The sequence below is a fragment of the Ictalurus punctatus genome, chromosome 1 (assembly GCF_001660625.3).
Source record: "Ictalurus punctatus breed USDA103 chromosome 1, Coco_2.0, whole genome shotgun sequence".
NCBI classification, from domain to species: Eukaryota; Metazoa; Chordata; class Actinopteri; order Siluriformes; family Ictaluridae; genus Ictalurus; species Ictalurus punctatus.
In genome coordinates, this window is record NC_030416.2 from 485,202 (window position 1) to 507,500 (window position 22,299).

Genomic DNA, 22,299 nt, shown 5'->3' on the forward strand with positions numbered 1-22,299 from the left:
GCAGGGCAACTTATGCGGGAGCATAAGGAGGACAACTGCCTGAAGCATTGCTGGACCCAGGTGCGTCAGATCGAAGGGGTCGACCAGAGTCCGGTCCAGAGACTCCCCTCCTCCTACTTTCTATTCAGGGGAGGCCTGCTCTACCACCGGACCAGCTGCAGAGGGGAAATCATGGATCTCTTGGTAGTCCCCAAGACATGAACCCAAACTCTGATGCCCATGAAATGGCCTATGCCAATCCGCTCGGGGGCCACCTGAGGCCATGAAACACCCTGGAAAAGCTGAAGGACTGCTTTGTCTGGCCGTGGATGGATGCAGAGGTCTGGGACTTCTGCCAACAATGCCATCAGCGGCAACGCACGGCCCCAAGGAAGCCCCCCCAGCGCCCCTTATCCTGCTTCCAATCATAGGTGTCCCCTTCGAGATGATCGGCGTGGACCTCGTCGGGCCGCTCCCAAAATCTGCCCGGGGTCATGAAAACATACTGGTCATCATGGACTATGCCACCAGGTACCCCAAGACGGTGCCGCTACATAAAGCCACCTCCCGCAACATCACTAGAGAACTGTTGCTCCTGTTCAGCTGTGTGGGGATCCCGAAAGAAATACTGACAGATCAAGGTACGCCTTTTTTGTCAAAACTAATGTCTGATCTGTGTCGGCTGTTGCAGGTAAAACACCTGAAGGTGTTTGTCTACCACCCACAAACTGATGGGCTTGTCGAGTGGTTTAACCAAACCCTGAAGTGGATGCTGCACCGGGTGGTAGACATGGAAGGGAGGAACTGGGACATCCTCCTGACCTATGTCCTCTTTGCCATGAGGGAGTGCCCAAAGCATCCACGGGCTTCACACCCTTCGAGCGCCTCTTCGGGTTAGGGTTAGGTAAGGCCCCTATACAGTCCTTGAGAGGAAGGGCACCATGAACTATCGCCTGCAGCAGCCTGGTAGGCAAGCGGAGACAAAAACATATCACGTAAACCTACTGAAGAAGTGGGTGGAGCTGGCTCTCGTATTGCTGCCCAAGACACAGATCACAATGAGGGCACCTTGGTCCAGCAGGGGAAGACCTCACCTCCGCACAAAGACAGGAGCTAACGGAGTTGGTGGGCCAATTCCCTGATGTCTTTTCTACCTCCCTAGGGATGACACAGCTGGTCCACCATGAAATCAAGACTTGCCTGGGAATGGTGGTAAAACAGCGGCAAAGACAGCGTGTCCCGGAGGCCCGCTGCAAGGCTATTGAGGAGGAGGTTAGCCAGATGCTGTGGGATAACATCATAGAGGAGTCTAACAGCCCCTGGTCCAGCAACGTCGTGGTCGTGCAAAAGCCCGATGGAAGTATGCGCCTCTACAACGACTTCCGGAAGGTCTCAGAGTTTGACAGCTATCCCCTCCCCCAAGTGGATGATATTCACTGATGATATTCATATTCACACTGGACATGAAAAAACGTTACTGGCAAGTAGCACTGGCCCTAGAGGCAAGACTGAAGATGGCCATAAGCATGGCAATCGGCCACTGGCAATAACGGGTTCTCCCCTTCGGGCTGCACCGAGCGCCCGCAACATTCCAGCGGCTGATGGACATCGTCCCGCGACCCCATCGTACATTCACAGCCACATACCTGGACGATGTGGGCATCCACTCCTCCACTTAGTCGGATCACCTATTCCATCGGGGGGAGGTCCTGAAGGAGCTCCAGAAGGCCGGGCTGACAGCCAACCCCAAAAAGTGCCACCTGGGGCTGACCGAGGCACAGTACCTAGGTTATCGTATCGGCCAAGGCCTACTAAAACCACAGACAAAGAAAATCGAGACAGTTAAGGACTTCCCTCAGCTTACATCAAAGAAACAGGTACATGCCTTCTTGGGGTTGGCGGGGTATTACCACAGGTTCATGCCTAATTTCTCCTCTGTAGCCTCCCCCCCTCAGATCTCACGAAGAAAGGCCAGCTGGGCCGAGTGAAATGGTCTGCAGAGGTGGAGGGGCATTACAAGCCCTGAAAGAGGCTCTCACAAGCGCCCCAGTACTGCGTAACCCGGACTTCACCCTTCAGTTCACAGTACACACCGATACATCCGAGACCGGGCTGGGGGCCGTCCTCTTGCAGACCTTTAACCGAGAAGGACACCCGGTCCTCTACATCAGCAGGAAGCTGTCCCCAGCTGAGAGGAGATATGCTGCCATGGAGAGAGAGGCCCTGGCAATACAGTGGGACATAGAGGAGCTGTGCTACCTGGCCAGTCGGCACTTCAATCTGGTGATGGACCACACTCCACTGCAGTGGATGGCCAAGGCCAAAGACACCAAAGACAGGGTAATGCGATGGTTCCTTTCATTGCAGAACTTCTCTTTTCAGGTTCAACACTGGGCGGGAGCCCAATATGGGAATGCAGATGGCCTCTCACGACGTGATGCACTGTGGGCCCAACACACAACGGACATAGGCTCGGAGCTGAGGGGGATACTGTGGCGACAGGCCGGCAGCTAGTGCAAAAAAGGGAAAGCGCTCCTCCCGCGACTGCCGCTATGATGCTGAAGAGACAGCTCTGCTTCAGCACCACCAATGTTTTGGACAGCCGGAGAGCACGTGGTTGCGGGGTGGGGCCGCCGACACACACGACTCTATCGGCTAATGATCAGCGCATCCACTCTCCACCATCCAGCAGCTGATGGGAGAGTATAAAGGGCCGTCTTCCGCTAGCAAAGGGAGAGAGGGCCCCGAGGTATGCATTATAATTTGTTTTATGTCTCTTGCAGAGGATTCAGAGGGAACGGAGGATTTCGTCCCCTGACTGTACCCGTGGCACTGTCTGACTGCAGAAGGGGATCTCAGCCTCTCGGGAAGCCTCCAGCATGGCCCCGGCAGCCCCGTGGATGACACCAGCGCCTGCGCACTTCACCTGATTGTACCTCCTTTGCACCCCACAACCTCACGGAATTTAAATAAACTCTGCACGTTTGCCCCAGAAACGGCCTCTTGGGTGTCTGTGCTCCGCCCACCACTGTCTAGGTTCGCTACTATATATATATTATAGGTTTATTTAGCTCCTATTTGCACTTTAAACATAATTTTATGAAACAGGATTAAAATCAATAGCTGTTCTGAGATCAGTTCGGTCTGGAGCAGAAACACAGCAGCTATTTATAACAGGAGTGTAACATGACTCTAGACATGTGTTTCTATCTGTCAGAGCTGCTCACACACACACACACACACACACACACACACACACACACACACACACACACACACACACACACACACACACACAGTAATGAACACATGTTGTACTCCTCAGACCTCAGCGCAGGTTTGATCCTGACACACACTCTCAGCTTTTCGCTTTTGTTCTTTTTCTTTTGAGACTGTTCCTCTGTACTTTTTGGGACCGTCTTGGTTTCTCTCCCCGGGTTTCCCCAAATCGGTTCTCTCTCCTGGGTTCTGTTGTCTCTCTCTAGAGAACTTTTCCACACTTTTCTGTCTTTTTCTCCTGCGTGGTGTCTCTGCTCCTGGCTATGCACCATGTTGTCCTCTCCTGCGGTCATCCTGCAGCCGTATGGTCTCCCCGTGTACCCACAAACCTCCTGCTACCCCAGCCTTGTGCAGGTAACCCCAAATCTCTCTCTGTATCTCTCTCTCTCTCTCTCTCTCTCTCCATCTGTCTGTCTCTCATTTTACTCTTTAACATGTATCTTATTCTGTCTGTCTCACTCCATTTTTCTCTCTCTATGTCTTATTATATTTCTCAATCTGTTGACTCTCTCTCTTGGTCTTTTTCTGTCCCTCCATATCTATCACTCTTTTTCTCTATATTTGTCTCTCTCTCTCTCTCTCTCTCTCTCACTCTCTCATGTGCTGTCATTTTATTCTCTCTCTTCATGCTGTTATTTTAAACCTGTGTCCATTAGAACAGTGTATTGCGTAAGGACTAAAACACTCTGCGTCATGCGGTTAGAGAAAAACAATCAACCAGCCAATGTGTCCACACACGTTTTATTCCTCACCCACCTGACAACGATGACAATTATTAACCATGTCATACTTTTTATCCGTTTATGTTTACATTTAACGTCCTCACTTGTGTTACAGAAGCTCTAAACGGTCGTGAAGTTAATAAGTAAAATAAAACTGTCTTACGCAAAGAGGCGTAAAACTCTTCTGTAACCTGACCGTTACAAAGCACTGACACTGGAGACTCCTTCCTTAACTAAATTTAAAATATTGTCAGTGGAGTGTCCGCTGGACACGCCCCTGTGGAAACCATAAGGTGTCAGAGCGAGCGTGTCAATAATAACCTGTGCTCTAATAACCAGAGCTGCTGTTCTGGAGGATTAATCGACATGTTCGGAGAAGGTGTGGTGTGAATGTGATCGCCATGGTGATGAAGTGATGATGAAGTGATGTTGAGGATGAGTGTGGAATGAAGTGATGAAGGGTTTATTCCAGATCCACACACACACACACACACACACACACACACACACACACACACACACACACACACACACACCTGTGCCACAACAAAAAGAAGGTACATAAATATATATTTATTTCTTAGCAAGAGAATGTTTCTGGAATACGGAGGAGTTTATTTGATATTTCTTATTACGAGATGATTACAGACAGACTGTCTGATCTTGTCGATGGATTTTAGATCGGACTCTTCTACACATTTTAAACGTTAATATTTTCTTATTCTGCCGGCAGAATCTTGAGAGAAATCTGACGTATAAATCTATTAAAGAGATAAATATAAAGATCTTTCTCTCACTAACACGTCGCTTTTAACTCAGGGTTAAAGTAAAATGTCGCACATTTACACTCAACAGAGCTGTTCCTGATTTAACCTGTGTGTGTGTGTGTGTGTGTGTGTGGGCTGTATTTTTAGTCTTTACCTATCAATGCAGATTAACACACACACACGCACACACACACTTATGTCTGGTATTTCAGTGTGTGTGTGATAACAAAGTCAATGTTTACCAGAATTATAATCTATTCATATTCATTTGTAAAGAACTAAAGTATCGGACCAGTTGTAAGTGTGCGTGTGTGTGTGTGTGTGTGTGTGTGTGTGTGTGTGTGTGTGTGTGTGTGTGTGTGTGCATGTGAGTGAGATCCTTCAGCTGTTTCTGTTGCTGATCTTTAACCCCTACAGTGACAGCTGAAAGAGTGGGGGTTGGGTATAAAGTGACACTAGTGAAGGTGTGTGTGTGTGTGAGAGTGTGCTGTGTGTTTGTGTCTCATCGATGACAATAATAATTATAATACTTCTACACACACACACACACACACACACACACACACACACACACACACATACTCACACACACATGATTTGATTAGACAGCGTGTGCTCAGTCAGTCTACTTTTGTAAAAATAAAAAAATAAAAAGAAAAGATAATAATAATAATAATAAGTTGAGAGAGTAATAATCCACAGAGTCTCTCTGATGACGTCCGTACATAATAAAAACATCACGCAGTAACGACTTCGTACCCCGAGGGAACATGTTCATGTGCTAATAACGCGGAGTAACCGAAGTGTGTGTGTGTGTGTGTGTGTGTTTGAGTGTGTGTGTGAGTGTACATACACAGGGTTATTCCGCTGATCCAGCAGAGATCTGCTAATAACGACACTGTTCAGTTCATTAATGAACGACACGTCGAGTATTTAAACAGTTTACAGTTAGATTTAATCCTGAGGAACGTCTGAGAGACGAGTTACTTCCTGTTCTCACGTACGTTATAGCTGCGACTAGCAATCGTTCTTCACCATTCTTCACTCTCTCTCTCACTCACTCTCTCTCTCTCTCCCTCTCACTCTCTCCCTCTCCCTCTCTCTCTCTCACACACTGTCTCTCACTCTCTCTCTCCCTCTCACTCTCTCTCACACTCACTCTCTCTCTCACTGTCACTCACTCTCTCTCTCTCACTCACTCTCTCTCTCTCCCTCTCACTCTCTCCCTCTCCCTCTCTCTCTCTCACACACTGTCTCTCACTCTCACTCTCACTCTCACTCTCTCTCACACTCACTCTCTCTCTCACACTCTCTCTTTCTCTCACTGTCACTCACTCTCTCTCTCGATCTCACTCACTCTCTCTCTCACTCACTGTCTATCACTCTCTCTCTCTCTCCCTCTCACTCTCTCCCTCTCCCTCTCTCTCTCTCACACACTGTCTCTCACTCTCACTCTCACTCTCACTCTCTCTCACACTCACTCTCTCTCTCACACTCTCTCTTTCTCTCACTGTCACTCACTCTCTCTCTCGATCTCACTCACTCTCTCTCTCACTTACTGTCTATCACTCTCTCTCTCACTCACTCTCTCTCTCTCTCCCTCTCACTCTCTCCCTCTCCCTCTCTCTCTCTCACACACTGTTTCTCACTCTCTCTCTCCCTCTCACTCTCTCTCACACTCACTCTCTCTCTCACACTCTCTCTCTTTCTCTCACTGTCACTCACTCTCTCTCTCTCTCTCTCTCTCTCTCTCTCTCTCGCTCACTCTCTCTAAACTCCTCTGTCCTGAAGACCTCTGAGGAACTTTACAGAGCACCGTGACCGTTACAGAGCACTGAGACTCCTTCCACATATATTAAATAATAATAAATGTCTCCTAACGTCACCACATCAACGATTGCACATTTGGTTTTGCTAAACAAACATTAAAAAAAACTCTTTATTATTAGTGTTAGATTATGTGGAGCATCTGCCGCATCTGTGTCTGAGCTGTTACTATAGAAACGATAACCTGTCATTCATCTTGCACCTTCTGACCAATCGGATTCGAGCGTTCCGCCTCACCGTGGTGTTAATACCCATAACCATGAAGATCTGAGCTGGATCATTTCTAATAACCGGGTTATAACTGGACGTATCTGATGTGTCGATGGTCAGATCTCTACTCCACTCGCTTCGGAATGGAGAGACTTTTAGTGTATTTTTGTCTCACACACAATGATGAGCTTCACTTTATATATAATAAGTATGACGTTCTCCAGCGTGCTCCTGGCTCTCTGCTGAAGTGTGTGAGATCAGATCTGTCTCGGATTGGCTGAATCTACAGTCTGGGTGAGAAGTCAGGGCAGCTGAATCATTCAGCCAAATGGCAGGTGTGTGTGTGTGTGTGTGTGTGTGTGTGTGTGTGTGTGTGTGTGTGTGTGTGTGTGTGTGTGTACCAAATGTTTCACAACAAACACTTTTACTAGCTTCTGTCTTCTTGTTCTGCAGGTGATTGTACAGTAACTGCAGTATTAATATATCTTTACACCACGCTGCTGAGTTTTGGACTGTGATTGGTCAGAAGGTGGTGATTAGTTCTCTATAACAGCGGCTGTGACAGTAGAACAGGTTTATATTAATATTAATGTGCTCGTTCTAATACGTTACAGTTTCTATAGTAACGGCCCGTTCACAGGGACGTGTACAGCGCACGGATTGAAAAACGCACGCAATCTTTGACATTTTCTGTAAAATTTCATATTTACGGAAGGAGTCTCCAGTGTCAGCGCTGTGTAACAGTCTTACACTTCTTTACTGTTTCTCACTAACACACACACTGCAGGGTTGTCTCTTTAACTTAGAGAGAGAATAAAGAGAGGGAATAAAGAGAGGGAATAGAGAGAGAGAATAGAAAGAGAGAATAAAGAGAGAGAGAATAGAGAGAGGGAATAGAGGGAATAAAGAGAGGGAATAAAGAGAGGGAATAAAGAGAGAGAATAGTGAGAGAGAATATATATAGAGAGAATAGAGAGATGGAATAGAGAGAGGGAATAGAGAGAGAGAATAAAAAGAGAGGGAATAGAGAGAGGGAATAAAGAGAGAGAGAATGAAGAGAGGGAATAAAGAGAGAGAATAGAGAGGGAATAAAGAGAGAGAATAAAGATAGAGAATAGAGAGGGAATAAAGAGAGGGAATAAAGAGAGAGAGAATAGAGAGGGAATAAAGAGAGAGAGAATAGAGAGGGAATAAAGAGAGGGAATAAAGAGAGAGAATAGAGAGGGAATAAAGAGAGGGAATAAAGAGAGAGAATAGAGAGGGAATAAAGAGAGAGAGAATAGAGAGGGAATAAAGAGAGAGAGAATAGAGAGGGAATAAAGAGAGGGAATAAAGAGAGAGAGAATAGAGAGGGAATAAAGAGAGAGAGAATGAAGAGGGAATAAAGAGAGGGAATAAAGAGAGAGAATGAAGAGAGAGAATAGAGAGAGGGAATAAAGAGAGGGAATAAAGAGAGAGAGAATGAAGAGAGGGAATAAAGAGAGAGAATGAAGAGAGAGAATAGAGAGGGAATAAAGAGAGGGAATAAAGAGAGAGAGAATGAAGAGAGGGAATAAAGAGAGAGAATGAAGAGAGAGAATAGAGAGGGAATAAAGAGAGAGAATGAAGAGAGAGAATAGAGAGAGGGATGGTGAGGGAATGAGTGTTTATAGCTGCTATAACGTAAGTGAGAACATCACATGTAACTATAAACGGATAAAAAGCATGACGGGTCGTTCTTTAATAAATAAGAACATTATAATTGTTGGTAAGTTGCTGTGGTGTAAGAGACTTGATCATCAGGGAGCAGGGAGACTCTGTACACACACATGCACACACACACACACGCACGCACGCACACACACACATACACGTACAACCCCCCCCCCCCCCCCCCCCCCCCCCCACACACACACACTTTTATCCACCATTTGTGACACAGTGAGATTGTAGATATATATTTTGGGTTTTATTATCTTATCACCACACACACACACACACACACACACACACACACACTGTTCTGTTCAGTGTCAGGACAGGACAGGACAGGACAGGTGGGAGGGGGCAGGAGGATGATTGACAGGGGCAGATGGCACGTGCTGTGCTGTGATTGGTGAGTGTGTATGAAGCGTGTAATAGTGGGCGGGGCTAACACAGGACCATTAAAGCATGTGAGTGTGTGTGTGTATGTGTGTGTGTGTTGTGAGAGAAGAGAAGATGCACTGAGATGGTAAGGAAAACACCTAACCCTAACCCATTTATTTACAGTTTTTTTATTTATAGTTTTTTTGGGGTCTGATGTGATGTTTATTTTTGTTTACACTCATGTTTATTTGACTTTATTTGTTAATGAATTCTTTTGAAAGATGAGAAATCAGGTGTTTTGGGTTGTAACTGATCTTCACTGTGTTTAGTCACAGTTCCCACGTGCAGGAACACAGAGGGAGTGTTGTGTGTGTGTCGTTTGTGTGTAGATTTAAAGACGTGATCTTGTAGTTTTTATACACGTTTTGGGAGTTTGGTGGAGTTTTGAGATCACGTGTCATATTTCTGACGTTTTGGTGATCAGCGTCTGCTTTCTCACTGTTACACGACTGCGCTTCTCACACACTTCCGTTCGTCTGGATTTTGAGGAGATTTGAGCACAACACTTCTCTGATGAGAAAGTTCAGACTGAGCGTGTGGATTGTGAATTATTTATAGAATGAAATAATTACTATGATAGATAATAGAGTATCCGCTCTCTCTCTCTATAGGGTGCTCCTGCTCAGGAGGCGGGGCCAGGGAGCAGTGACCCTGCCCTTACCCAGGTCTACGCCGCACCCCCTTCGTATCCACCACCCGGACAGGCCCCGCCCACACCCGCAGCCAGACTCCCGCCTCTTGATTTTAGCTCCGCCCACTCCAGCTCTGATTACCCAGACCACCATCAGCTCCGAGTGTATCAGAGCGCTCAGCACGAGGGGGCGGAGCCTATACCTGCCAATAACACGGTAAGAGACAGACGATTGGCTCGTGGACTGGAGGTAAATATCCACTGATGTGTTATGTGATGTGTTAAACGGCGTGTAAAAGCCCGAGCCTTACTACCGTCTGTAGATTTAATCTGATCACGTGTCTTTAATCTGTTGGAAATGATCTCCACTTTTACATTCAGGATCCGGATTTTAATCATTTCATTTAAACTATCCATTATTTTAAATTACGCAGGTGTAAAAACTGTGTAATCAGTTCAAACACTTTAGATAAAGGTGTGTGTGTGTGTCAGTTGCATTACCATACATGGTCAGAGTTGAGAGCTGCGTGTGTGATATGTATAGCAGGACACACACACACACACACACACACACACACACACACACACGTGTCTCTCTGTCAGTGTTTCAGTTTAACATGGTTCATTGTTATGAGTTTAAATTTGAGAAGTTTCCTCAAATGGCCTCGATCTAGGGGAAGTGGACGAGTGTGTATTGATAAGGAGGATGGATTGGGACGCGGCCTGTCTCTAATCTTCAGTATATATCCACTAGGAAGGGCCAGCGTCACACTCTGGAGGTTTCAGAGCGGACGAGCTCCTCCTCCTCATTCCTCTTTCAGCCAGGTTCACACCTCTGCATCGTGACATCATAGCACCTAAACCCCACCCCCTGCACACACACACACACACACACACACACACACACACACGCTCTCATTACACCCCCCCCACACACACACCCTGCTCTGTCTGTGTGCTGCGACTGATGATGATGATGATGATACACTTCTTTATCCCCTCCTAATTAATGTTTGCCCTTTTACATGGAATCGTGGGTAATGACCTTTAACCTCATTCGCCATATTGCAGCACCGTGACGTCTTACACTTCCTGCATCTCTCTATCCCTCTCTCCATCTCTCTCAACTCCCCATCATCTTTCTTTCCTTATACTCTGTCTTTCTTATATTCTTTTTCTATTCTCTCCCTCCCTATCCTTCTTTATAACCCCCCCCCCCCCTCTTCGCTGTGCTGTATTCAGAGTTGAGTTCAGCACTCAGTGACACTGGCATGTCAGTTAAGCAGGGGCAGAGTGTTGTCTAAAACCGGGGCGGAGAACTACATGAAGGTGATTTGAATAATCTGAAAGTGTGGCTGAGAAGGGCCTGGGTGTAGGTGGAGCAAGTGAGGAGAGGTGGAGCGAGTGAGAGTGAGTAGAGAGGTGGAGTGGGTGAGAGTGAGTAGAGAGGTGGAGTGAGTGAGAGTGAGTAGAGAGGTGGAGTGGGTGAGAGTGAGAGAGGAGAGGTGGAGTGAGTGAGAGTGAGAGTGAGAGAGGAGAGGTGGAGTGAGTGAGAGTGAGAGTGAGAGAGGAGAGGTGCAGTGAGTGAGAGTGAGAGAGGAGAGGTGGAGTGAGTGAGAGTGAGTAGAGAGGTGGAGTGGGTGAGAGTGAGTAGAGAGGTGGAGTGAGTGAGAGTGAGTAGAGAGGTGGAGTGAGTGAGAGTGAGTAGAGAGGTGGAGTGGGTGAGAGTGAGAGAGGAGAGGTGGAGTGAGTGAGAGTGAGAGTGAGAGAGGAGAGGTGGAGTGAGTGAGAGTGAGAGTGAGAGAGGAGAGGTGCAGTGAGTGAGAGTGAGTAGAGAGGTGGAGTGAGTGAGAGTGAGTAGAGAGGTGCAGTGAGTGAGAGTGAGTAGAGAGGTGGAGTGGGTGAGAGTGAGTAGAGAGGTGGAGTGGCTGAGAGTGAGTAGAGAGGTGGAGTGGGTGAGAGTGAGTAGAGAGGTGGAGTGAGTGAGAGTGAGTAGAGAGGTGGAGTGAGTGAGAGTGAGTAGAGAGGTGGAGTGAGTGAGAGTGAGTAGAGAGGTGAAGTGGGTGAGAGTGAGTAGAGAGGTGGAGTGAGTGAGAGTGAGTAGAGAGGTGGAGTGAGTGAGAGTGAGTAGAGAGGTGGAGTGGGTGAGAGTGAGTAGAGAGGTGGAGTGAGTGAGAGTGAGAGAGGAGAGGTGGAGTGAGTAAGAGTGAGTAGAGAGGTGGAGTGAGTGAGAGTGAGTAGAGAGGTGGAGTGAGTGAGAGTGAGAGTGAGAGAGGAGAGGTGGAGTGGGTGAGAGTGAGTAGAGAGGTGTGGTGGGTGAGAGTGAGAGAGGAGAGGTGGAGTGAGTGAGAGTGAGAGTGAGAGAGGAGAGGTGGAGTGAGTGAGAGTGAGTAGAGAGGTGGAGTGAGTGAGAGTGAGTAGAGAGGTGGAGTGAGTGAGAGTGAGTAGAGAGGTGGAGTGAGTGAGAGTGAGTAGAGAGGTGGAGTGGGTGAGAGTGAGTAGAGAGGTGGAGTGAGTGAGAGTGAGTAGAGAGGTGGAGTGAGTGAGAGTGAGTAGAGAGGTGGAGTGGGTGAGAGTGAGTAGAGAGGTGGAGTGAGTGAGAGTGAGTAGAGAGGTGGAGTGAGTGAGAGTGAGTAGAGAGGTGGAGTGGGTGAGAGTGAGAGTGAGTAGAGAGGTGGAGTGAGAGTGAGTAGAGAGGTGGAGTGAGTGAGAGTGAGTAGAGAGGTGGAGTGGGTGAGAGTGAGTAGAGAGGTGGAGTGAGTGAGAGTGAGTAGAGAGGTGGAGTGAGTGAGAGTGAGTAGAGAGGTGGAGTGAGTGAGAGTGAGAGAGGAGAGGTGGAGTGAGTGAGAGTGAGTAGAGAGGTGCAGTGAGTAAGAGTGAGTAGAGAGGTGGAGTGAGTGAGAGTGAGAGAGGAGAGGTGCAGTGAGTAAGAGTGAGTAGAGAGGTGGAGTGGGTGAGAGTGAGTAGAGAGGTGGAGTGAGTGAGAGTGAGTAGAGAGGTGGAGTGAGTGAGAGTGAGTAGAGAGGTGGAGTGAGTGAGAGTGAGTAGAGAGGTGGAGTGGGTGAGAGTGAGTAGAGAGGTGGAGTGAGTGAGAGTGAGTAGAGAGGTGGAGTGAGAGTGAGTAGAGAGGTGGAGTGAGTGAGAGTGAGTAGAGAGGTGGAGTGAGTGAGAGTGAGTAGAGAGGTGGAGTGAGTGAGAGTGAGTAGAGAGGTGGAGTGGGTGAGAGTGAGAGTGAGTAGAGAGGTGGAGTGAGAGTGAGTAGAGAGGTGGAGTGAGTGAGAGTGAGAGTGAGTAGAGAGGTGGAGTGAGAGTGAGTAGAGAGGTGGAGTGAGTGAGAGTGAGTAGAGAGGTGGAGTGAGTGAGAGTGAGTAGAGAGGTGGAGTGAGTGAGAGTGAGTAGAGAGGTGGAGTGAGTGAGAGTGAGTAGAGAGGTGGAGTGAGTGAGAGTGAGTAGAGAGGTGGAGTGAGTAAGAGTGAGTAGAGAGGTGGAGTGAGTAAGAGTGAGTAGAGAGGTGGAGTGAGTGAGAGTGAGTAGAGAGGTGGAGTGGGTGAGAGTGAGTAGAGAGGTGGAGTGAGTGAGAGTGAGTAGAGAGGTGGAGTGAGTGAGAGTGAGTAGAGAGGTGGAGTGAGTGAGAGTGAGTAGAGAGGTGGAGTGAGTGAGAGTGAGTAGAGAGGTGGAGTGGGTGAGAGTGAGAGTGAGTAGAGAGGTGGAGTGAGAGTGAGTAGAGAGGTGGAGTGAGTGAGAGTGAGAGTGAGTAGAGAGGTGGAGTGAGAGTGAGTAGAGAGGTGGAGTGAGTGAGAGTGAGTAGAGAGGTGGAGTGAGTGAGAGTGAGTAGAGAGGTGGAGTGAGTGAGAGTGAGTAGAGAGGTGGAGTGAGAGTGAGTAGAGAGGTGGAGTGAGTGAGAGTGAGTAGAGAGGTGGAGTGAGTGAGAGTGAGTAGAGAGGTGGAGTGAGTGAGAGTGAGTAGAGAGGTGGAGTGAGTGAGAGTGAGTAGAGAGGTGGAGTGAGTGAGAGTGAGTAGAGAGGTGGAGTGAGAGTGAGTAGAGAGGTGGAGTGAGTGAGAGTGAGTAGAGAGGTGGAGTGATTAAGAGTGAGTAGAGAGGTGGAGTGGGTGAGAGTGAGTAGAGAGGTGGAGTGAGTGAGAGTGAGTAGAGAGGTGGAGTGAGTGAGAGTGAGTAGAGAGGTGGAGTGAGTGAGAGTGAGTAGAGAGGTGGAGTGAGTGAGAGTGAGAGAGGAGAGGTGGAGTGAGTGAGAGTGAGTAGAGAGGTGGAGTGAGTGAGAGTGAGTAGAGAGGTGGAGTGAGTGAGAGTGAGTAGAGAGGTGGAGTGAGTGAGAGTGAGAGAGGAGAGGTGCAGTGAGTGAGAGTGAGTAGAGAGGTGGAGTGAGTGAGAGTGAGTAGAGAGGTGGAGTGAGTGAGAGTGAGTAGAGAGGTGGAGTGAGTGAGAGTGAGTAGAGAGGTGGAGTGAGTGAGAGTGAGTAGAGAGGTGGAGTGAGTGAGAGTGAGAGTGAGTAGAGAGGTGGAGTGAGTGAGAGTGAGTAGAGAGGTGGAGTGAGTGAGAGTGAGTAGAGAGGTGGAGTGGGTGAGAGTGAGTAGAGAGGTGGAGTGAGTGAGAGTGAGAGAGGAGAGGTGGAGTGGGTGAGAGTGAGTAGAGAGGTGGAGTGAGTGAGAGTGAGAGAGGAGAGGTGGAGTGAGTGAGAGTGAGTAGAGAGGTGGAGTGAGTGAGAGTGAGTAGAGAGGTGGAGTGAGTGAGAGTGAGTAGAGAGGTGGAGTGAGTGAGAGTGAGTAGAGAGGTGGAGTGAGAGTGAGAGTGAGTAGAGAGGTGGAGTGGGTGAGAGTGAGTAGAGAGGTGGAGTGAGTGAGAGAGGAGAGGTGGAGTGAGTGAGAGTGAGTAGAGAGGTGGAGTGAGTGAGAGTGAGTAGAGAGGTGGAGTGAGTGAGAGTGAGTAGAGAGGTGGAGTGAGTGAGAGTGAGTAGAGAGGTGGAGTGAGTGAGAGTGAGAGTGAGTAGAGAGGTGGAGTGAGTGAGAGTGAGTAGAGAGGTGGAGTGGGTGAGGAACTAGCTGTAAGTTTCAGAACTGAAGCTGCTGACTCTGAATACGACTCAGTGCCTTTTGTCCTCTTTTCACCTTCATCTTTCTCTCTCTCTCTCCTTCTCTCTCTCACCCTCGCTCTTTTTCTCCACAGCTGCAGCTAATCTGTTATTCCTGCTTTTCTGGGCCCTTGTGCTTTATTTTTTCACAGTTTTTCATCCCTTATTTTCTTTTTTTGCTCCAGCAGTTTTTCTGTATTTGTCTTTAATCTGCTGTCTGTAACATGAACTTCTCGTTGTTGTTGTTGTTGTTGTTGTTGATGATGATGATGATGATGATGATGATAACAGCATAACAGTGTAATGGCATTTTGATGAGGCAGGCTCACACACACACACACACGTACACAGACAAACACACACACACACACACACACAGTGGCATCGTGGTGCATTGTGGGTAGTGGATGTGGGTGTGACGCACTGTTAGCTGTAGTGTTGAACTGCATGGGGTCTTTTATCCACACTGATGATGTAATCAGATACGTGATGATGCAGTATGATGTGATGATGTAATATGATGTTAATCTGCTGTTACGTTTATCGGGAACGGCTCATTATTGATCTTACTGATGAGATTTTTTTAATATGTAAAGTGTATCATCCTGATCTCTCTCGCTCCCTGTCACTCTCTCTCGCTCTCTCCCTGTCACTCTCTCTCTCTCTCCCCATCTCTCTCCCTGTCTCTCTCTCTACCTGTCTCCCTGTCACTCTCTCTCTCTCCCTGTCACTCTCTCTCTCTCTTTCTCCCTGTCACTCTCTCACTCTCCCTGTTACTCTCTCTCTCTCTATCCCTGTCACTCTCTCTCTCTCTCTCTCTCTCTCTCTCTTCCTGTCTCTCTCTCTACCTGTCTCCCTGTCACTCTCTCTCTCTCTCTCCCTGTCACTCTCTCTCTTTCTCCCTGTCACTCTCTCTCTCTCCCGGTCACTCTCTCTCTCTCTCCCTGTCACTCTCTCTCTCCCTGTCACTCTCTCTCTCCCTGTCACTCTCGCTCCCTCTCTCCCTGTCACTCTCGCTCCCTCTCTCCCTGTCGCTGTCTCCCTGTCTCTCTCTCTCTCCCTGTCTCTCTGTCTCTCTCTCTCTCCCTGTTGCTCTCTCTCTCTCCCTGTCGCTCTCTCTCTCCCTGTTGCTCTCTCTCCCTCTCTCCCAGTTGCTGTCTCCCTGTCTCCCTGTCTCTCTCCCTGTCTCTCTCCCTGTCTCTTTCAGTCTCTCTGTATTCTTCTTCTGCCTAGTGTACCTTTACACCGCTCTACAGTTGTTATTTTAATCTGATCTCTCTGTCACGTTGTCCATCGCTCAGGACGAAGGTCTGGCCCCAGTGACCTCTGACCCCCAGCCTCTGAACGTCCCCCTGGCGACGGGGGGAGCAGGAAGTGGCAGCGAGGAAGAGGGGTCTGGGAAAGCCCAACCCAAACGCCTTCATGTCTCCAATATTCCCTTCAGATTCCGTGATCCTGACCTGAGACAGATGTTCGGGGTAAAATAACAAAACAAAAATGATAAAGTGTCAACAAGAGTAAAAGTTTAATTGAATCCGAATTGATTCAAACAAGTGAATCATTCTGACTAACTGAATCAAGTGACTCATAATCTTAGCTTTTGTTTATTTCCTCCTACATCGTGTTAATCATGCTAAATACACACACAGCAATAATGTTAGCTTATTGCTAGCTTGATTAGCATATGCTAATAAACAAATCATGTTTTATCCGAGTGTCAATAATAAACAATAAACAAATAAACAAACTGTCTTTTGTCTTTCAGCAATTTGGCAAAATCCTGGACGTAGAGATCATCTTCAATGAGAGAGGGTCAAAGGTCAGTCATGATCTGTATAATCCCTCGTGAACATTTCCCGAGTCTGCGCTGGCTCACAGTCCCACTGGGTGAAGCTAACGCTGTGGTTAACTCTGTTAGCTAGCTGACTAGCATGCTAGGACATTAGCATGGCAGATCCACACTCCATGTGCATGTGTAGGATGTGATCTATATTCAGTCTCGAGCGCGTCGGGTTGTGACTCAGATCCTGTTGTTGTTCAGGGTTTTGGCTTCGTGACGTTTGAGAACGCGGCAGAAGCCGATCGAGCCCGAGAGAAACTCAACGGGACGATCGTGGAGGGGAGAAAGATCGAGGTAGGAGCACTGACGTGTTTACATTCCCGTGTTTGCGTATGAGGAACCCGGTGTATGTGTGCTGTTTGGTGGTGTTGCAGATGTTCACATGATCTTCACCATAAATAGTGATGATGTCATACTAGCAGTGCTAGCCTATTTTTCAAAAGGCCTACATTCGGGTTTTGGTCGTATGTTTGTATGACGTTACGTCCGTAGTGGATTGGCGATTATTTTCCAGTGCGAGCGCGAGTACGGCAGCGCAGTGATGACATCACGTGACATCACTGCATATACAATGACATCATCAGATCAAAACACACAGTTTTGCCTCATTTTGAAGGAATGGAATCAGTAGTCAGTAGCAGTGAATATGAGGAGCTATCAGGAAAATACATGTTTTGTGTGTTTGTGTATTTATTCTGAAGGTGAACAACGCCACGGCCAGGGTGGTGACGAAGAAACCGCAGACTCCGATCGTTAACGGTGAGCTCGTTATCATCACACACTCGCATTCATCAGCTCTACGCAGAGAATACACCACGGACTCAGTGGAATCTTCCGTAATCATCCATCCATTGTGTCTGTGTGTCTGTGTGCAGCTGCAGGATGGAAGATTAACCCCATGATGGGAGCCATGTACGCTCCAGAACTCTACACCGGTACGGCATCTCTCTCTCTCTCTCTCACACACACACACACACACACCTCCACTCTTTATTTAGGCTCTTAAATGAATCGAAGGTGAATCCTCTCTGAGATTGACTCATTTCTTCCTTTTTTGAAAATAGTTGCCAGCTTTCCTTATCCCGTTCCCACGGCAACACTGGCTTACAGAGGCTCCGCCCTGAGGGGGCGTGGTCGAGCGGTGTATAATACCATCCGCTCGGCGGCGGCGGCAGCGGCCACGCCCACTGCTGTTCCGGCCTATCCAGGGTCAGTCTTCCTCTCTCAGACAGACGAAACAGGATCAGGATATACAGTTAGAGTTGAATGATCATGTGTATTTATCGTGTGTGTGTGTGTGTGTGTGTGTGTGTGTGTGTTACAGGGTGGTCTATCAGGATGGACTATACGGAACTGAAGTCTATGTGAGTTTAAAGAACAAGTTACATTGAATTTTAAGAAATTTACATTATGCTGTATGAAATATTACATTATGAATGTGTGTGTGCGTGTGTGCACGCGTGTGTGTGTGTGTTAGGGAGGATATCCTGCTGCTTACAGAGTGGCTCAGTCCCCTTCAGCCACAGCTACGGCCACGTACAGTGATGGGTAAAAAAATGATCTAATCTAATCTCTATTCATCATTTAATCAGCTTTTACACGAATATACACCTGTTTCACCTTTTATAGAATTCATCTGTAAGCAGTGTGTTCACTTTATAGAAGTGTGTGTGTGTGTGTGTGTGTGTGTGTGTGTGTGCGTGTGTAGTTACGGGAGACTGTACACCACCGACCCCTACCATCACTCCGTAGGTCCGACCACCACATACGGAGTCAGCACTATGGTGAGATTCACACACACTTCGTATCACACTAAGGTTGCCACCTTCAGTGATTCAGTGTGTGTGTGTGTGTGTGTGTGTGTGTGTGTGTGTGTGTGTTTAATGCTAAACAGGTATGTGTTTTGTCCCCCCTCAGGCCAGTCTGTATCGAGGAGGCTACAACCGCTTCACCCCATACTGACCTCCGTACTGACCCCACACTAATTTCCTGGATGATCAACTGGGCGGAGCTTCACTCAGCCAATGAACTGAAGAGCCTGAAAGAAGCCACACCCACACTGACCTCATACATGGTGCTCACAATGCTCACAGTGTCGTAGTTAGCGTTACGCTAATAAGAGTTAAATACTGCTGGCTGGTTAGTCTCACCGTTTTATTATTATTATTATTATTATTATTATTATTATTATTATTATTATTACTTTTCTTACGATTAGCAACACCAGCGGTACGCTAACACGCTAATGACCCCGCCCGGCTCCTGCGCGTGTTGATCAGGAACGTGTGTGTGATTACGGTGTGCTGTTCGCAGGTACGTGCTGATATGTTCGTACACTAATCTACGATATTATTACGATAAAAAAAACGTCTGCATTTAGCTCTTCGAGGAACAGAATTATATTTGAAACAGTGACGAGACAGATGTCACGGAAGTGGGCGGAGCTTAAGTAAAACTTAAGTGAAAGCAGCCAGTCGAAGGAGTTCAAACGGCATCGGCTTAACAGTCCGTGTAATTACACAAAATAACACTACAGCTAAGCTTGTGATTGGCTGGGCAAGTGTGAGTTAAGCTCCGCCCACCACAGTATCGAGTGCTAAACATCACAGGATGTCGTAGAAGTGATTATCAGTACGTACCTAGCGCTTAGTGAATATATGAATTATTTTTGTAGATCATTGTAATATTGATGTGCAGTGCAGTGCAGTGTGTGTGTGTGTGTGTGTGTAAGTTACAGTACGATGCTAAACTGTGAGCTTCACTGAAGAGTGCGCAGGTGCAGGTGACTCAGTGTTTCTTCCTCCTCACTGTGTGTGTGTGTGTGTGTGTGTGTGTTCTACCTCAGTGCTGATGTTCCTCAGGGGTGTGACGATATAAATCAGTATCACGATACGCCGATCTGCTACACAGATATCGTTAGCATGATGACGCACTGGACACTCCACTCTGAGCTGGATGTGATGTTGTGATACTGATATCGGGTGCTGGATAATGATATTGATAATGAGTATTTATTAATCACGTATACATTACAGTACAGTGAAATTCTTTTCTTCACATATCCCAGCATGTTAGGAAGTTGGGGTCAGAGTGCAGGGTCAGCCATGATACAGCGCCCCCTGGAGCAGAGAGGGTTAAGGGCCTTGCTCAAGGGCCCAACAGTGGCAGCTTGGCCTCGCTGGGGTTTGAACCCCAGTATCCGAGTAAAGTATCCGATCAGTAACCCAGAGCCTTAACCATCAAGCCACCACTGCACCACTGGATGTTTACTGTAACGTGAAAGTATCGTATCATATCATATCGTATCGTATCGTCGCAGCCCTGAACTCTCAGAATCACTGTTTATGTTTTAGAGAAACTCTTCAAACTTTTGTTTGTTTACTGGATAAATCTCACAAGCACACGGCTAAACTTACTCACAACTTACACACTCTGCTTACACACACACACACACTCAATGCACACAGATACCACACACATACACACTCCACACACACAAACACCAGACGTACACACTCCATACACACAAACATCACACATACACACTCCACACACACAAACACCACACATACACACTCCACACACACAAACACCACACATACACACTCCACACACACACAAACACCACACATACACACTCCACACACTCTTCAAGTGCACTTTGAACTGAGGCTCCGTCTCAAATCCTTCATTTTGTTCTTCCACTATACAGTATTTAAGAGCTTGTGTATTAAAAATATGATGACCCCACCCCTCTGTTGGCCACGCCCATTCGAGTGCCCCATTATGCTTCCACTATGCGTCCAACACCAGTTCAATTTCTGGTTGGTTCTAAAAGAAAAGAAAAAAAAAAAAAAGCAGTCTCGCTTATGTGCAGTATGTAAAACACTCTCTCTGGGAAGTAATCAATCCCATGATGCACTGCAGAGCCGTCTCTTTAACTGCATATTATTATTATTATTATTATTATTCACACACGGTGTGATTACTTTTAAAATCCTGAGCCCCAAAACAGCATTAAGTGTGTGTGTGTGTGTGTGTGAGACCTGTCCTCTATGATTTATCCTCCTTTTTTCACTTCTTTCTTTTCTAATGAGCCTTTGAACTCGTCTGTCTGTTTTTTTAAACAGTTGTCTAATTTATTTATTAATCACTTTTTTCTCTTCCTCCTTTTTTCTGTCATTTGTGCTGAAATCTCTCTCTCTCTCTCCATTCCTCCGTCTGCTGCTGTCCTTCCTTTTGTTCTCTGTTCCTCTTTCCCATCTGCACGTGGCGTGACGTGAGACGTCCCTGTGAAAGACTGAGTGACCGTTGTGTGTTATAGCAGGTTATAAGGAGCGGTGTGTAATATTCGGCACGCGGCTGTGTCCCAAACGCTGTAAGAGAAGTGCACTTAACCCCATAATGTTCCCTCGTTCCACTCCTTCAGCGCTCTCGCTCTCGCCACACGCTTATATCAACATTATTCCTTCTTTCATTCTTTCTAAACTACCTTAGTGATCTCTCCATCTGTTCTTTCCTCTCATGATCTGACCTGTGCATCTATCCGTTCTCTGTCCTCTTTTTCCTTCTGTCACTATTGTGTTCTTCTCTCTTTCTTTATTCTCTCACTCCATCTCCTAAAATGCTTTAGCACTCACTCTATTTTATTATTTTTATTTCCTTTCTTTTCTTTGCATGATGTGATCTGTACATCTATCTGTCCTCTTTTTCTTTCGTACATTCTGTTTTCTTTCCTCTCGTCCTTTGTCATCTGATGCATGTCTTCTTCCTTCCGTTTCTCTTGTTTTTAAACTCCTTTCTGATCCATGAGTTCTTCTGCTGTTCTTTTCTCTGCTCAGGTCGTCCTTTCAGCTTTTCCACTTTGTTCAGATCTCTCTATATACACTTCTACTCTCTCTCTCTCTCTCTCTCTCTCTCTCTCTCTCTCTCTCTCTCTCTCATGTTTATATTTACACGTTACACACACACACTCAGTTTATCTGTAAATAAAGCAAAAGAAACAGTGAGTAAAGCTTGCACTTTTGATATTCGTGTTCATTTGTAAATTCCCCAGCTCCTGATTTCACTCATCTCTCTCTCACCGCTCCCACCGCTCTCCCCTTTCTCTCACCGCTCTCCCCTTTCTCTCACCGCTCTCTCCATTTCTCTCATCACTCTCTCGCCACTCTCACGCCTCTTTCCTCAGCTCTATCATTTTCTTTTGATCGTTCATTCTTTCTTGCTTTCAGTCTTTCCTTTCACTTTCAAGTCTGACTAATAATCTCTTCCTTTCTTCTTTTCTTACTCTTCTGTGTGTACTTTTTATCTGTTAAATCCATCAATTTCTCTCTCTTCTCCTCCTCCTTCGTGTTTCAATCTCTCCTTAATCTTTCCTTTCTTTCTCTTCCTATCCCGCGGCTTTACGGACTGAGCTTTCACTCTTATCATCTACAGCTTTTCATCCTTCCTCATTTTCTTTCTGATGCTACTGTGTTTTCTCTCTACCACGCAGTCCCTCTCTCTGTCTTTCTTTCTTCTGTACTTCTACTTTATTCTCTCAGTCCCTCCAGGATTTCACGATCGCAGTAACGAACGTAAAATCAAGGAAATGCCGCGATCTTCGGACGAGCTGCGATTTTTAAAAAATGACCTCAGATCCGGGCCGAGACACGTCACGTGACGTCATGACACGCATTCAGCCAGAGCGCTCTTCCATTCACGTGCGTCGAACACGAGTACAGCGAGACGGTCTCGTTTACCAGCAGACATCACTGCGAAAGCGTGCAGGACTTTTTCATGCGACTGCGATTTCAGCAGTTCCACGAGTTCTCTGCAAAAAAGCACAAAA

At 47.0% G+C, this 22,299-nt stretch overlaps 1 protein-coding gene across 2 annotated transcripts in view; it reads left to right on the forward strand.

Moving 5' to 3' along the window:
- The first annotated feature begins 3,268 nt into the window (after positions 1-3,268).
- rbfox1l (RNA binding fox-1 homolog 1, like) overlaps positions 3,269-22,299 on the forward strand; it is a 20,012-nt gene continuing 981 nt past the window's right edge. The window contains exons 1-12 of one of the 2 annotated variants that reach the window (XM_017464578.3): positions 3,269-3,612; positions 9,523-9,759; positions 15,931-16,107; positions 16,395-16,448; positions 16,671-16,763; positions 17,171-17,228; positions 17,345-17,404; positions 17,534-17,678; positions 17,794-17,833; positions 17,947-18,017; positions 18,178-18,253; positions 18,387-22,299. The exon at positions 18,387-22,299 is cut by the window's right edge and continues 981 nt beyond it. In XM_017464578.3, coding sequence (XP_017320067.1) covers positions 3,529-3,612; positions 9,523-9,759; positions 15,931-16,107; positions 16,395-16,448; positions 16,671-16,763; positions 17,171-17,228; positions 17,345-17,404; positions 17,534-17,678; positions 17,794-17,833; positions 17,947-18,017; positions 18,178-18,253; positions 18,387-18,431 — 1,140 coding nt within the window. In that variant the 5' untranslated portion in view covers positions 3,269-3,528 and the 3' untranslated portion in view covers positions 18,432-22,299. Of the gene's footprint in view, positions 3,613-8,839; positions 8,997-9,522; positions 9,760-15,930; positions 16,108-16,394; positions 16,449-16,670; positions 16,764-17,170; positions 17,229-17,344; positions 17,405-17,533; positions 17,679-17,793; positions 17,834-17,946; positions 18,018-18,177; positions 18,254-18,386 lie in introns of those variants that run through there. The other variant, XM_017464588.3, reaches the window with a different exon arrangement.